This window comes from Petromyzon marinus, chromosome 24, assembly GCF_048934315.1.
Source record: "Petromyzon marinus isolate PM22_M1 ecotype Great Lakes invasive population chromosome 24, UKy_Petmar_22M1.pri1.0, whole genome shotgun sequence".
NCBI classification, from domain to species: Eukaryota; Metazoa; Chordata; class Hyperoartia; order Petromyzontiformes; family Petromyzontidae; genus Petromyzon; species Petromyzon marinus.
Window position 1 is genome coordinate 11220139 of NC_133690.1, and position 17222 is coordinate 11237360.

The 17222-nt window shown below is 42.2% G+C and overlaps 1 protein-coding gene across 2 annotated transcripts; it reads right to left on the reverse strand.

The window, feature by feature from the left end:
- Positions 1-1507: 1507 nt before the first annotated feature.
- On the reverse strand, positions 1508-16681 carry TMEM19 (transmembrane protein 19). 2 transcript variants are annotated; one of them, XM_032959917.2, is made up of 7 exons: positions 16517-16681; positions 12319-12465; positions 11416-11526; positions 8843-8980; positions 7088-7342; positions 6032-6244; positions 1508-4867 (listed from the first exon to the last, which is right to left on the reverse strand). In XM_032959917.2, the coding sequence occupies exons 1-7, from the start codon at positions 16575-16577 to the stop codon at positions 4704-4706; spliced, it is 1089 nt and encodes a 362-aa protein (XP_032815808.1). In that variant the 5' UTR covers positions 16578-16681; the 3' UTR covers positions 1508-4703. The 2 variants fall into 2 exon arrangements, with proteins under 2 accessions (XP_032815808.1, XP_032815809.1); XM_032959918.2 differs by having other exon boundaries at positions 16560-16662.
- Positions 16682-17222: the final 541 nt, after the last annotated feature.

Genomic DNA, 17222 nt, shown 5'->3' on the forward strand with positions numbered 1-17222 from the left:
TGTATTTAAATGTCAAGGTTTCCTATTTTGTGCTATAACCACTGTATATGTACTAAGCCAACATCAACTTGTTGCACGATTTCTGCCGACGTATCATTCGATGGCCAGTGGAAACCGTGCTGGCCTGGTGCTTACACACGCGGTGGCGCCAAGGTGGCGAAATGTTAACTCCCTCGCCTGATATGCAGGAGAACGTGGGTTCAATCCCAGTTAGCGTGCTACGCTACGAACCTGGCGACCCAGGTTCAATTCCCGCTCCCAGCCAACACCAGTGACGATTATCTGAACCGGTTCTGGGCCTCCCCTAGGTCGACTCAGCCTCAAATGAGTACCTGGTGCAATGTGTAAACATCGCCACTGAGGAGACAAAGGCGGCCAGGCGTGGTGCTGGCCAACCATCCCCTCGTGTAACGTTCTGGCATTCATAGGTGCTCACTAACAGCACTTGTCCCTACAGTCAAAGGCTATACGGGGGGAATCTTTGATCCCGACCCAAACGCATGTATATTTTGAATTTGCAGGTCTCACATCCCGTGGTCGTGTGGATTATTCTCCGGGTCCTCCGGTTTTTCCCTCCACATTTAGAATCAACATGCGTTTAAAGTATTTGGCTCCTATACATTTCCACATAAGCCACTTAATTGAGCTATCATTTGTGGCCAGGTCGCTTCTGAAAAAGAGCTGTATAGCTCAGTGGGCCTTACGTGGTCAAATAAAAAAAAAGTGGCTGGGCTCAAGAATAGGCATTTCCATGGAAACTCTACGGAGTCAAATCGATGATCCCATGAAGGCCTCAGGTCCCTGGACTCACGTATTGATCTGTGCCACACACCAAGCTGGGTCCACGATAGATCCAGTCGCAGGGACGGTGCTGAAGTGAGGTACGTGCTTCCACGTCACACTGGGGGTTCAACTTACCAACTGCGTCTGTGTTAACGGCACATTTGGAAAACGTTATAACAGGAAAAATCGTGAACATACGTTTGTTCCCGCAAGTATTTAATTCGCAATAATGTTACCTTCTCGGCAGCAAAACGATATGTCACACTAAATAACATTTTGGAGAAGTGTGCAACATCACCATGGTTAAAAAGCCTTATACGGTGCATTATCGCTGCCTTTTATTGCCAAGAATTAGGCTACCTGCCTGAGCTCAGAGCCTCGTGGCTGATGACGCATTGGGACTACAGACCGAGGCCCTGGTTCTATTTCAGGGTCACAACTTGACCCCTTCCTAGCAGGCTGGCAAGTGCCCAAATGCCAGTGATCATGGAAAGATAAACATGGAGCATCTGCCTCCTTGACGTGAACTGCTGGGCATGTGAAAAAGAGTTTCATAGCTCATCCGATTTCTCTAGGATAGATATTCTGATCCTGGTTCTGAACTGGTTCTGAATTGGTGCAAATTTACCATGGTAAAATGTGCCAATCACAAATAAAATAAACTGCCTTTAAAGCATTTGCAACTCATTTTAATAGGCATCTCGATTCAAATAAACAAAGTCAATTCTTTTTTTTAATCAGTGCAGTTTATTTTTATTCAAACATAACATTTTTCGTCAAGACATTCATCGAAGTAGCCGTCTCCAGTTTTTACGTAAAAGCATATTTACTTAAGATTGACAAGCAACTGTAAAATCAATGTGCGTGGTTTCTGCATCCATGTGGCCAAATAAAACAAGTCCAACGTTTAATAATATGGCTTTGAGCAAATGCACACAAGCATAAAAAAGTGAGACCGTGCACAATCCTCTTGTGAACAAATAAAAAAAAACATTTGAAATCGGTATGGGGCACAACGTGCTCAAAATTTGGTGCATGACCCAGTTCAAGATTAAGTGAACGCACCGTGTGTATGTGCAGCAGAGTGCAAAAAGAAACGGTTACAGCCTCGTTACGACACTGGTAGACTGTAATATGCATCAGCCACGGCATGAACAAGAGGCGCGGTGTACTTTGTAGAGCTTGATAAGATTAATCTTTAACGGTCACATTGTGCCCCAATAATTTTTTCCCCATTCAAAACGATTTAAATCCCAGCCATATGCAATATGGGAAAAAAAATCACTTCAAATGGTTAACAAGAATGCGGCCTAATGCATGAAACAAAGAAAGTATGCCGGGAGAGGTTCCAACTAAGAGAACAAGGTCAAGCAAGTGAACTCTAACCAACATCATTTGATTCAGAAGAAAATGCCCCTTTATTGTCGTGAGGAATACGTTTTCAAGAGAAAATGACAATTATCTTCTATATGCATTGTCGGCCTTTGCCATGCCCTGAAAAGCACAAGGGGGCCCCGGTCGCTCAATAAAATGCACCTCTAGCAGTCCACGACGCACCATGCATACTCCCTCAGGGAAACCCTGCAAGGCATTCGATGATAATGCCCTGACGATAATCAACGTAATTTTGAGCAAGCCTAAAAAAAAACTGTGATTAAGCCTGAAAATAGGAATTATGTTGGTCTCTACCAAATAACATTTGCAATAATGTGTAAATCCAAGTACAAAAAAACTATTGCATTTCTGCATAGTGCATGTAAATGCAATTCAAGTATATTAAAACAACTTTATATCAATGTGCAAACCAGACTCAAAGTCCAAAGAAACGTATTGCCTAACTGTTTAAACAGCAATTTTTGATAAACACTTTCATATATTTACTTGCTGCAAATGCAGCAACTCTATTTAATGCACACGAAGAGAGAAATAACATCCTTTCCTGTGCACCCAAAGCAAAATTAACTCGACTTCAATATAAACACTTTGCTACTCAATAACAATATTCTGCGGTTGCCATGAACTTATTTTAGCCATGGGGAGCAGCGGCGGCGATTGGCGCACTGCAGCATTAACCCGGCGACCGGACGGCAGAAGGCCTTCATCATTCAGCAGTGGATTGGCAAAGGGCTGTCCGTTATTTTATCCACGTTGTGAATGGTGGCACTCATGGGAAGAACTTAAGTTCCGTGAGAAATTCGGATTACACGCAAGAGCTAAAGCAAATGTATCACTGAGATGAAAGATAAAGCATCTTTACTACTGGAGGGAAAAAAATCAGTTAGATTGTCAAGGCCAAATAGGTAAGAATTAGTGTTCAACGAGGAATATATATATACGACATTGCTGTTCCCTCTATACCTCGTCAATATTGTTTAGATATGTCAACTGCATTTATACGTGAAAACAGATATTTCTGCCCCCATCAATCATAATAGTTTCGTGATAAATTACATGAATTACTTTAGATTCAGACCTAAGTCTTAAAGCCCTCCCAGAGCTCCGTAACCAATCACCAACAACTCAAGGATATCTAACAGCGGCCAACATCCTCAGTATTGTACAGACCTTGTTCCCCAAGCTTGACTTTCTCCTATACAAGCTATTCTGCAAAGAGATGGCTCACTCAAAATATTTACCAAATAGCTGCACGACCATGGCCTTATTATTTTTTTAAGGTCAAGGATACATGCAGTAAAACTAAGTAAATGCAAAAAGTGTTAGAGGTGGCAGTGGTAGATGACATTTGCCTCACTTAAAATGGAATGGTAAGTTGGTAAGGAAATCATTAAGTGCCGTACACCATGGAGTGCGAATCGGAGGAGAGGTGTTTCGGAGGCAGCAGTTAGAAAAAAGTAACCTACAATGGCTTGCGGTCGGAACTGGCCCATCTGCCATGCATGAGATTCACGCGTAAGAACCATACCTGGCAATGGCCATTTACAATCAGCTGATGTGTAATGTACAAGAAATGGCCCTCCAGGAAATATTAAGCCATGATAACGTTTCAGAATTTCCACATCACTATACGAAAACAAAGGAAAACATGTTCCCAATTGTATGCTGTGAAAAATGTATAAATATAAAGTGGCATCTACCTTAATTCAAATCGCAAGTTGTCTCTGGAATAGTGTGGCTGAGCTGCTGTAAAGACACCAATTTATTGTTGACTAAGGTTTTTTTTGTCATAAAGAATTTAGGTCCAAATGCTGACATGCGTACTGTAGTGAAAACTGAAGTTGACAGAGTGGTCTTTAAAAAAGATAAATCACACACAAGGTCATGTCAGCTCTGGAGGGAAATCTGTCGGTACCACGCTGCTGAAAAGCACCATATAAATGGAATTATTAGTTATTATTAGGCAAAACATTACAGATCCCTAAAAAAATGGTATTGTAAGGGGCATTTGCAATGTTGAAAAACATAAGCTTTAAAAAGCTGCACCTACCATGTATCAGGAGTATTTCAATACTCCATCAGTATATGCTTATAATATAACAGGTACATTGACACTAAAGCATATAATTGAAACTCTATATAGTGTGAGCAGTTCCATTGGCTTCCAATTCAATATTTTTTACAACCAATCCTGCAAATGCAGTTACTTATTTATGCCAAATTCACTTTAAATGTCTGTTAATCCACCCCTCTCTACTTGAGAGTATCTATAACCAAATGGTTTGACTTGGTACAACGGGTAGTCAACCACTGGCAAAGGCCACAAACTTGACTTAGAATTGTACTAAGATATGCAAGGTACAAATCATCGAGACTTCTAACACAAAATCACAATGCGATTGGTACACATTTTAATTGACTAGCAATAGGTTGGTGCAGCTATTTTGTAAGCATCTTCATCCTGCTGACTGCATACCCCTCGCACCGTTACGGTCCTTCAAGTGTTCGTCACGCCAACGGATAGTTTAGCGACGGGGCCAGAATGCCCACGCAAATCCTGGGAACATGACAGCAACTATAACAGCAGAAATGAGGTTCACACCATTGTTGTCCAAGATTGGCCTTCCAGAGATGTGCTTGGTTTGTGTTGACGGCACATTGACCACGACACCGCGGTGCTCATCGTATCCTGCACAGACACGTACACACGTTTTAAAAATCGATTTTAAAATCGGTTACACTGTCACAACTCGATAAGTTTTGATCACACGTCACAAAGCTTGAAAGGGTGATCGTCGTAAGCCTCTGTTGCATACGAGTCGATGCGTAACACTTAAAAGTAGGGCAGAGAGGAGACGTGGATAAAGCAAGGCAGCAAAAGAACTGGAGGAAATAAATGAATTCACAGACAGCAGAGACACTTTGCAGAAGAAAGTTTGTTGCATTTGTATACTTTTATGGCGTTAAAATATTTTGTAAAACCACGAAGAAACGTCTTGGTTATGATGTGCAAGTGCACACACAAATATGCACTACACAAACACCATCATCACCTTTAATAACACATCTTTGCTAAAATAGTGGCATAGCAGCTAAAAAGCACAAACACTACCAAGGTGAAAAACCATGACCTCTCCAAACTACACTTCAAAGACTGGCCCCCATGTCAATACCATCCCAGCTACGTACAAGGTGATGAGATCAACACCTCCCCCTCTTTGGCAAAGGCTGAAAAGAGAAAAGTATAAAAGGCTTTCCTGGTGAGTCACAGGAGCATCTACGTCTTTGCAAGCTGCGCCAAACAATGTATTCACCTTCAGCAGTGCAAGCTCCTTTGGTCAAAGCACTTTGAGATCCACTGCCACTCTTTTTATCTTTTAACCCATTTGATTCTGACTGTGCCATCGCTGTCATACGAGACAAAGCATCCATTTAAATGTCTCAAAGAGCAGTGCAACCATTTGTGTTGTAGACCATAGAAGCGGATATCACAAAGCTACCTCTGAAATTCTTTCAAGTGAGCTTTCGTCCGCACAATGGTGGACACTTTCACACGAGCTGGAATTTTGCCAAATTGAGGAACCAAATTCAGTATTTTTGAGTAGTCACTGGTTACCAAGGTGAGACCATAAAATCACCACACTTGAGAACCCAGTTTAATCATAGGCAGCCAGCCAGTTTAATTACAGCCGGAATCCTAAATTCGAACCCAAGATCTCAGCGGAGCCAGCTCAGCGCTCTGAACTCCGAGCCATTCGGCCGCCTCCGAGATGCACTACCGCTCGTCAAAGTAAACTGTGCACGGCTACGGGGAGGACAGTAAGGGAGCCCTCGACTGGAAACGCACACCTACCTGAGTACTGCATGGAGGCACCGAGATACGAGTCGATCAGGGATCCCAGGAGACCGGCCACACCACCGTACACGATGAGCGGCCACTGGGAGGGCACGCGGTCGAGCTCCCGCGAGCTCAAGGCAGAGAGCGTCACAAAGAAGGCAAGCCCCACCAACAGTCCACCGCACAGGCTGGCGAGCAGCCCCACCACTGTCACACCGCCGTTGGTGCCTGCGTGGGGAAGGTGCACGGTCATCACGTGGATGCAGCCATTGTACATGTACAGCCCTTTTATCCATTCACTGCTGGGCGAGGGCTATATGCGTGTAAAACTTCTTTCGCACCTTACGTAGCCAACCTTGCTCGTCGGAGGCGCAGCCTATTTAACACTGTGCAAGTCGCGGCGGTTGTGACCACGTTTCATCACGCTGGTCAGTGCAGGTTGGCGATGGAGGTGCCCAAGACCAGTTGAAATAGAACTCGCCACCGATGTTAGCCGTTGCCAGGAATCGAACTCGCCACTGTGTTGCAACCACTGTGCTGCTGCTCGATCAATTACAAAGTCCAAACATTTATGTGGTGTGGGTTGCTGGAGAGGCGGGGAAGCGGTGACGTTGACGCAGAGTACAGAACTTGCCATACTAAAGAACAAGATGTACACAGGTACTAGCAAAAAGGGGACAGTATATCATGGTGTACATTGGGCTGAGGTGGGCAGCAGTGGGCAGAGTGCAATAAAATACATTTCTGTACTTCTATGCTCTGACATTCATGCTCCTTCCCATCACCAAATCGCACTGATCAGCGTGATGAATCACAGTCAAATAACCCCATAAGTCACGTGGACTAGAAAAGCCCTCATCCAGCAGTGGATTGAGAAAAGGGCTGTAAATAAAATATAATTATAGCATTGGACAATGAACCTCAACAAGTAGAAAAGACTTGCAATCGACTGATACAGAACTGAATTCACAACCGAGCCGGGTCTGACATGGGGCATTAGGAGTCCTGTACAGTTACTGGTAAATATAGTCGACCAGTCACTTGGAAAGGGGTTGTGGACCCGGCACTCACCAGGGGGCACCTTGCAGCCCGTGGTGACAAGGCGCGGCGACGAGCGAGCCAGAATCGGCCCCACTTCGGAGGCCCACGTATCGCCGCAGCTGCACGCGAGGGCCCCCAGGAGTGCCAGGCAGAGCCACGAGGCAGAGTAGTGCGACGAGAAGTCAATGGGCAGCTGCCCGGGCCCCACCTCGATCACATAAAGCAGCGCCAGTTCGGTGGGAACGCCGCCGTTGCAGAACACCTGAACCCAGTTGCGCTGTCCGCCTGTAGAGGAACAGCAGCGTAGGCATGTGGTTGCACGTGCGCACAAAAAGACAAAGATTTCCCCCTGCGTAGGCTTTATAGACTGTTGGGGGCAAAACAATGTTAGCTAGCACCTATTGGGGCCGATGTGGCAAAATATACTATTTTGATTTATTTTACCAGATAAGGCCCACCGAGCTTTACATTATAGCTCTTTTCAGAAGCGACCTGGCCACAAATAATGGCTCAAAGTGGCTTATCATGTGGACATTTATAGCAGCCAAATACTGAAAATGTGGAGGGAAAAACTAGACCCGGAGAAAAATCCACGCAACCACAGGGAGAGAGACATACAAACTCCAAATATACAGCAGGCACCAGGGTCGGGATCGAACCGACGACCTCCTGTATACCAAGAGAGGTAGTTAACATCTTGCCAACATGGCACCCCTCACCACCAGATCTTGTAGTCACACCACCACAAGATGTCCTAAAAACACTATCCTTGGCTACTCATGCTCAAGGGGCTGTAACAGAAAGAAATACACACGGCAACAAAGGTTTGTGCAGCATTCGCTCAAATAATTACCCCGACGGATGTGTCTGCGAGTTGTATAATTGAAGAGCATGCAAATGTGTTTTTACTTCTTCCAACTCACAGCAAGATATAGTATCTGAATGGCAAATAAAAAATGTCCAAGCTGTATAACAAGCCAATGAAATTCCCGTTATGAATGCTTGCGATTTTTAAAGCGATGTTTTATTACCATCTGCTGCCAAGTTCGCACTATTAGGCAAGGAGCAATGCACTGAGAAATCTGTGAATTAACTTGCCTATGCCATATTAAATTAGCATTGATTGTAAAAAGGAGTGGAGACAAAACTGCTTTAGACCGCAAAGGACAATTGCAGTCTGCATGATTTGATGGTCAACCTCATGCAGTTAAAAGCTGACATTTAACACTGCGGTTCCCAAAGTCTGGCAAGTAAAATGAAACAGGAACAGACTTTGCTTGCGGCACAGTAGGTATTGTCCCGTCACAAAGGGCAAGAAAAGTGCCGGGTATTTTTGTTTAGGAAAATCTCTGCAGCTAAAATGTACACAGCTGGTTCATGCAACCCCAGTAATGTTATGGCAATGAATGTGCCAAAGTCTATAACAATCATTTAACCGCGTCTTCTGTAATTAATAACATTTACTCTCTGTAAACCAGAACAAAGATTTATCTTGAGGTTACTGCGGTTCCTATGCCCCAGAGAATCAGCGGAGTGCCCTGTAACATGTTTTAACATTCTGCAAGCAAAGCCACAAATCATTTGCTGTTTGTACACTGGTAGTGCAGCTTATTGGCCACATATGCCAAAGGGGATTTCTTTAGACCCGCTAGGGATCACTGATTCTGAATTGAGTCTTGGAAGAGCCCTGTCACGGGTAACTGCATATGTTTGTCACCGTTCTAAGTTTAGCCTTTAGAGACAACAGCTACAGTTTTATTTGCTCCATTAACTAAGCGTACTCACCTTCTCTATACTCAGGATCCAGCCGTTTCTTTATCTCACCCTTCCACTTAGTGAGCCATGAGGAGGTCATATAAAACACCAGCATTGATGCAAAGAAGCAGTAGTTTGAAGATGTTAACACAAACCCGACAATCAGTGCTGTGGACAAGAGACACCAATTTAAAGAGTATTCTGAACAACAACAAAAAGTCTCGAAAAGGCATTACTATGCATCAAATTCAGCATTTGAAAATATTTTTTCAAAATACATGCAAACGGTATGCATAGATGATTCATTGTACGTTTAGGTTAATAGTGTGAACAAAATATTACAAGTGATACAAAGCAAATGAGGAAGACAAAATACAGTAAAAATGAACCATAGAGATATCTATTCTTCATTAAAATCACGACCCTGAATAATGACAAATGTATTTATTTCTCATCCGATTAAAAAATAATTTGCATACTAGACGGTGAATAAGCAGCTAACAATTTATATTCAGATATTATATTTGCCTCATCTTGGGATGAAATAATGTTGATAATTGACTAGAAAAGCAATTCCATTAAGCATTACCCACCAAACAAAACACATAAGAAAAACATTCCCCCTTGGGTATAAATTACTGCTTCGTGAACTGTAGAAAATTCTTAATTTATTCTCTTCATTCAAAATAATTATTGTGCTACCTTATCTGTGGTGCACGAAATTAAAGCAGCTTTTCAAAAATGCATTTTAATGTGCTCACTAAACTCAGAACGCAGCTGCAAATTAGTAGCTGCATGACCATAATCATGAAACAAGAATGCGGTAGCATCCATTTTCCCTGCAGCAGATCATCAATTGACATTTTCATGAATTTCAAATTACAATTCGTCTCGCATAATGAATTGCCGGCTTACAAAACCCAAGCCTTGGTTTGCAGACTGCTAGATCACGCCATAGGTTGGGGGAGCTAACACAGCCACAGGTTGGGGGGCTAACACAGCCACATCGACCATGCCGAGTAGTTTGGTTCAACTGTATCGCATAATGAATTGCCGGCTAACAAAACCCAAGCCTTGGTTTGCAGACTGCTAGATCACGCCATAGGTTGGGGGGAGCTAACACAGCCACAGGTTGGGGGGCTAACACAGCCACATCGACCATGCCGAGTAGTTTGGTTCAACTGTATTGATTGTGACTGACAAACAATCTGTTTTCCGGCGGCATAAGCTGAAAAGGTGAATTGGTTGAGAGGCACTGCCCTCTAGGGGAAAACTCTACCTAAGGAGATGCAATTATTTTAGGAAAGCCAGAATGGGATACATTTTGGCATTTCTATCCAAGTTGTAGAGCTACTCTGACAACTGTCACTGCGTATTTCAGTTGGTTTATATTTCAATTCGTTTGCTGTCAGCAGAAAAACACACTTGGGCACATGAAAAAGTATTTTTAGATTTCATGCTGCTTGCAGATCCTAAGAAAATATATTTTTAAAAGTGTAAAAATAAAAATTGTTTGATGATTCATAATTTTTTTTGTAAGATTGCAAAAGGAAAATGCCAATGTGACGCCCTCCTCCAGCTGACACAGACAAAAAAAAGTATATTCAAGTGCCAATAGTAAATTGGCATGTTTGTTCATGTGACTTTATATATATTACTGTCGGGTGGAGGAGGATGTACGACAAAGAGGTGGCATTGTACTCGGATAAAGAGACCCGATCCAAAAATATATTATAAGTTACAAAAATTGCATTCATGCTTTCACTAAAATAAAAGTTAACATTTCATGAAAATTATACAATTATTGCACAATACGATTCAAAGCATGCATTTCATCTGAAAAAAATATGAAAGCGAAACAGATCACCACTAAAAACGTAACACAATTAATTGCATTTTTTATATTTTTTTATTTTAATTTATTTCTAACTACGTAACTTTACCGAAAGAACCAAAGAGTATGGATTCCTGCAGTCACGAAAGCATCACCACAATTAAGGAAATACCTTTTTAGGAAAACTATTAAACAGCAAAGATTTAAAAAATAACTGTCAATTAAAACTTCATCACGAAACAAATGGGCTAACCGATTCGCAAACAAACGTAAAGCATAAACACTACAGTAAAGAGCATATTTTCAATCATCGCAAGAATGAGTGTTTTTTTTATTAACACAACTTTGCCACCACTCAGCCCCTCTCTCCACCTTCCCCACAAACGCAAGGTAACACACAGAGGCAGGTGTATGTTTCGATATCATTGGGTGGATTTTTTCTATACATCATGACCCGCATGCATTTTGTTCGAAATATAGCAAAAATAATCAAACACACCATTTTCACGTGTGAGGGATACGTTATGAAAGGTGGTGTTTTTTTTATTTTCTGCAAATCCAGCTGAATGTACAACTGTATTGTATTCCAGTTGTAAATTCAGCTGCATTCACGATACACTTACAATTGCCGATGGGAATAAAATGAAGCCAGAGAGAGAAAATGCACGAATGCAAAAAGTGACAGGTTTTCAATGGGTCATACTCAATGTGTCACAATATCCGTTTCCACTCTGGTATTTCAGTGCCGACAAGACACAGTGCAGTTTACCTGCCATGGCCCCGCTTCGATCCAGACTTTTCTTTTGCAGCCCTCGGTAAGTGATGAATAATGGGATGACCACAGACAGCAACCAGCGCCAGGGAGACACAGTCAAAGTTCCTGCGTCACAGTTCAGTGAAGTTAACACGCTGAGGCACCCCAAATGCCGTTTCAATTATTAAAAAGTGTGCAGCATGTTGTCACTGGAATATTAAGAATTACGATTACACACTAAGAACATTTTTCAGACGTGTTTAATATTCTGCTATCAGGTGCATTGCATGTGGAAGATAAAGGGGACAGAAAATGTTGCATTCACTATCAAATTAATCATTTCAGGTCCTTTGAATTCACTCTTTATTGGAATTGCAAAATACACAACCAGATTATAGCGATATACACATGGTCATTATTATGAAAAATACTGGTGGGAAAATGTTAATTAACTCGCATTATTACATTACACACAGGAGCAGAAAATGTAAAAAAATATATTGGAAAAAAAACCCTACAATATCTACAGGTTCTACTCATTAATTACGTGAGAAAATATATATTCCAGAAAATTGTGAAACATAACAATTAAGTGGTATAAGGAATAATAAATTGAACACATTTTAATACGGTGCACACCAAGGTTTATAAAATAACCTCTGTTCTGCAATTTCATTATTTTTGCCAATTGTGTATCCTACTACTGAAAAGGTGGATTAATTTAATTCTTAACAAGCCATTCCAAATGTCTCTGTTGGCAACAAACTCAAGGAGCCAAATAACAAAATGCAACAAACCCAAAGCATATTTTTTTACTGAAAGCAGCAAAAAAGGTGTAGTTCTCTGGTTTATAGCAACAAAATATTGACGTTGAACAATCCCTATGTCCAGTTATAAAGGCCAAAGCCCATTCCTTACCATAGTGATAGTTGAGCATGAGTGAGAAAACCCAGAAGGTGAGGGATATGGAGATGAGGGAGCACAAGATGACCACGTTAAACATCATGATCAACAGCTCGATCCACGTCTCCTGATGCAGCAACCATGCGCTCTTGAGCTCAAAACCTGTATGCAAGAAACACATTAAATGGGCAATAAAATACCAAATAAATGTTGTTTTTAAACCTGCAAGGCTATTACTTGCAATTATACACCACCTTCTTGGTTCTTTCGGTAAAGTCACGTAGAAGGGAAATAATAAAATAATAAAAATTTTACATAATAAAAAATAAAATTCTCACGACGTTTCGGCCACAACACAAGCAGCCGTCTTCAGGTGAAGAAACAGAACTGTCGGAAAGACAGCGTTCCAATGAACACTGCTAAGCTTGGCAGCATCTTTTAAGCTGGGTGGGAGGAGCAGAGCGCCTTGACAAAGGAGTTTACATATCAACAGAAGAATTGGAGAATATATTGAGTACATTGATGTAGTTTATATTTAGTTCTTTCACATCGGTTTATTGTATGATAGGTGGGTAGTTGTAGTTCTTTAGCATCAATATACTAAATGCCTCTGTTGATATGTAAACTGACTATAACATAGCTACTTCCGTGACCAGTTACATGCTAATTCCTCACATTAACATCATGCTAATCTCCCAGTTACATGCTAATTTCTGACTTTAACATCCTGCTAATCTAGCACATTAACTTAGCTACTTCAATGCTAAATTATTCTGTTGATATGTAAACTCCTTTGTCAAGGCGCTCTGCTCCTCCCACCCAGCTTAAAATATGCTGCCAAGCTTAGCAGTGTTCATTGGAGCGCTGTCTTTCCGACAGTTCTGTTTCTTTACCTGAAGACGGCTGCTTGTGTTGTGGCGGAAAAGTCGTGAGAATTTTATTTGTAATTGTTTTATTTTATTATTGTATTATTTCCCTTCTACGTGACTTTACCGAAAGAACCAAGAAGATGAATCCATGCAGTCACGCAAGCTTGCAATCTAAATTATACACCACGTAACATTCTACCGCAAAAGAATGTGTTCAGCCTGCACACTTTAATGTTGATGCCGTGTGTGCATTGTACATCTTTGCATGTTCATAAATGAACTTTGTAAACAAACATATGTGGTACTGCAACAGAGTTATCCGACAATCATTCATTATATCTGGATAGTGGATCCCTACATGTTGGTTAATTTGTCTCATACCATTATACCCTAGTGGGTTTCCACCAAATTGCTGCATCCCAGCATCTACATGTTTGCAAGTACAGAAGATCAATATATACAGCCCTTTGTGAATCCACTGCTGGATGATGGATTCCCCATGCTGTGTGGGTCAAGAGGGTTGTTTGAACATACTTCCCCACGCTGGTCAGTGCAAGTTTGTCAAGGGGGGCAGGTCCAGGAATCAGTTCAGTTATAACGTGCCAGACCTTGCACTTAGGTCACCGAGTTAAAAATACACTAATCCACTGAATTCACTCATGTAATGCTCTAATTACTGTTAACAATGCACCACCAATACCACTACAGTATGTTTACACTTATTACCCTTCATAAATCCACCGCTGGATGAAAGTAATGCGTTATGATCAGTCCAGTATTAGGCAGTCTATCACCAAAACACCCACAATGTACCCAATCTCATAATAATTTAGAAAGTTTAAGGTTTAGCTTTGATAGCACTTGGATGGGCGACCACCATTGCATGAAAGTTGTTATAGGCTTTAGACCGTGGTGCTGCAATTCTGGACAGAAGGCTGAGCAGAAGGATCCAATTGCTGTACGTTACTTTCTATACTCCATCTGGTTCCCATCTTCTCACCGACCACCGTCGTGTTATATGGTCTGATAATCTTCACGACTTTCACGAACGTCAGCGCCACATAGCGGTTTCAAGAATACACAGCATAAAATAAAGGTCTAAAACGTCATATTGACTAAAGGCGTGGACTTGTGTATTGTGGGGCTCAGGAAGTGGGTGGGGGGGGCAGTACTCTTGATTGGGGGCCATCATACCAAAAACGTTGTGAAGCACTGCATTAAATCATAGCTCGTAGCGTTCGGCAAAGTTATATCAATTCCGTGCGATGTGAGATTCCTGAAATGCCCTCTGAAATCTCACCTGAAAAGTGACACTTGATACCAGCACACAAGTGTATGTTATTGCGGGCAGACTGTGTTTTTTTTAAGATAGAAATACAACTAAAAAAACAGCACATCTCTACGGTGCTGCTCATCTGTTTCCACTTTGCAGTGTTGAGGCAGAGGTGTGTTTCCACATTACTATGCTGGGGTTGAGTACATCCCTTGGACTCCAAAGATGAAGTCCTTAATGGAAACTCTTTAAATCAATCATGTGTTGTAATGTATTCAGCTGTGAATACATTCCAGTACAACATACAAATACGCTGTGAATACATTCCAGCACAATATTACTTGACAGTGGTTTACAATGAATTTATGTTGCAGCTTGAAGACCACACTATACTTATGTACATTCAACAAATATGTATCGTTAAAATAACGTTTATGGGGTATGCACGAACATAACTTTTAAAATATAAAAAAGGAGACATTGCAAAAGATATGTTAAGAGAATGTTGGGGGTCTGACACGCAGTCTCAAATTTTTGTTATATACTCCAATACAATTCTACTATAAACTACCTAACATTAACCTATAATTTAACATGTATTACACGACATAACATCGCTGTACAACAATTAAAATGCTCTATCCAGTAAATCAACTTGAGAATTTGTCCACGTGACAACTTGCGAGTATTTAAAGAATTGCCATTATACCTGCAGGACGATCCAACCCAATAATGAAGTATTGTCAAACTAATTGTTGGTCGTCAAAGCCTTATTATAATCTTTATTTTTCAATTACGCCAAAATCATCGTTTTCCGCGGTCATGTATGGCACAAAAAAGTGTGGGTTCGTCTCACATACAGACAGGTAACAAAAGTTCCAACATTGTCATCGAGAATTCTAGATATGACTTTTACTCCTTCACGCTCCGGGCTGACGCACAAACATAAACCTTTTTACCTAGTATTTGGTAACTAATCGTACCTTTTTTAAAAACTGGTAATCGCAAATCAACTAACATTTTATTCTCATCAAGCTCCGAGGTTATTAGGCGCAGTCTCCAACCCTTATTAAACCTCTTTGGCCTCTAACCATGAGCTATGAAGAAGGACCATTGCCCAAAACGTTGCCCATTATATACTGCATATTTTCTCCCCCATTTTAAGGCCACCCACAGTGGTGTCATTCACGAATGTGGCGTTGTTAATTGTACCACTGCCACCGCAACATCACCAAATACATGTGTTTAATTCGCTTAAGAGAGCCAACACCCAGAACCACGCGTGACGCCTGCAGCTACCGCTTTATAAAGTATCGCAACTGTACGCAAATTTCGTCGTGATTTACAATAAACAAAAGTTATTAAACTAGGGACACTGGGCTAAAACTAGGCTAAGGCGGTGTTTTTCTGTATGCCCCTCCCCCCACTAACCCAGTGGTGGAAATTCCACATTACTATGACGGGGGTGAATTAATTCCGCTAACAAGTGGTTCCTTATTTTATCGACCCCCGCAAAAGGGACGGCGGCTGCCCCGCGTGTCGATCTCCAGTAAATAAAACTCTAAGTTAAACGTCATTAATGCAATAAAAAGAACCACGCTACAACTTTAATTACCGTCCACTCTTCAAGGACCCACGTTTCGTTTTACGATAACAGCAGAGCGCTCGACGCGCACCAACTCGCAATTTAGTCTGGAGAGTCAACAGTAACACGTTTGTTTATTGTAGTATTGTTGCCATACTCTTGGTTTCTTTCGGTAAAGTCACGTAGGTATAAAATAAAATAAATTAAACCACGACGTTTCGGGCGCACACACAAGCGTCCGTCCCACCTGATGACGCCTGGGGAACGGACGCTTGCGTGCGCGCCCGAAACGTCGTGGTTTAATTTATTTTTTGTATTTTATACCTACGTGACTTTACCGAAAGAAGCAAAGAGTATTGATCCCTTCAGTCACGAAAACTTCAAATCTAGTATTGTTGCTATCTGTGCGTGCAGACGGAACGGGGCATGTGCACTCCCTCCCCCACCCCCCAACAACAACAGCAGCAACAACAACAAAAGCCTCACGATGCGTCGCATGCAGAGAGGAACTTTCGCCCGACAATCTCACGGCGACGAAGCTGTCCATGTCGACGGGCGGCGCGGCGGCCGCGAACAAACCCGCCCGAGTCTCCTCGCGGCCATTTCAACGCGCCAGCCCGAGAGACGCATTTAGTTTCAATCCGCAGTCCGGATGCGCGTCGCCGATGATACGGCGCCTCCGATTGGTCAACGGCGGCGGGGCGGTTCCCTCGTCCGCCAATGGCGAGCGCCAACGCGCACGCTGTCGCCTAAGCGTCGTGGGATATTTGAACTCGGTTTTGAGGCGACATTTTTTGGCGCGGTTCTTAGGGTTCAATAAATGAACCCTGCACCTTGCACAGGAATCAAACCTTGACGTTTTGGTTTTAATTCGGGGGTGGGGGTCGGTTTAGTGATTCTGTGGCAATCTCAATAGCTTACCAAAGCAAACGCAGGCGAACACTTGTGATTTTGTGGCAATCGGTGGACACCAACCAGGGCTTTTAGAGCCACGCGCTGCTATAAATGTTCCTCTATTTCGAGAAACATGATTCATATTCTTTGGTTCTTTCGGTAAAGTCACGTAGATAGAACCCACCCCTACCCTCTCTGCTATTACATTTACTTGCAAATTTCATCCCCGCCCACTTACACTTGGGTTGTACCCACCATAAACGTATACAACCTCTGGTTGCAGTAACTATCTCGCTAC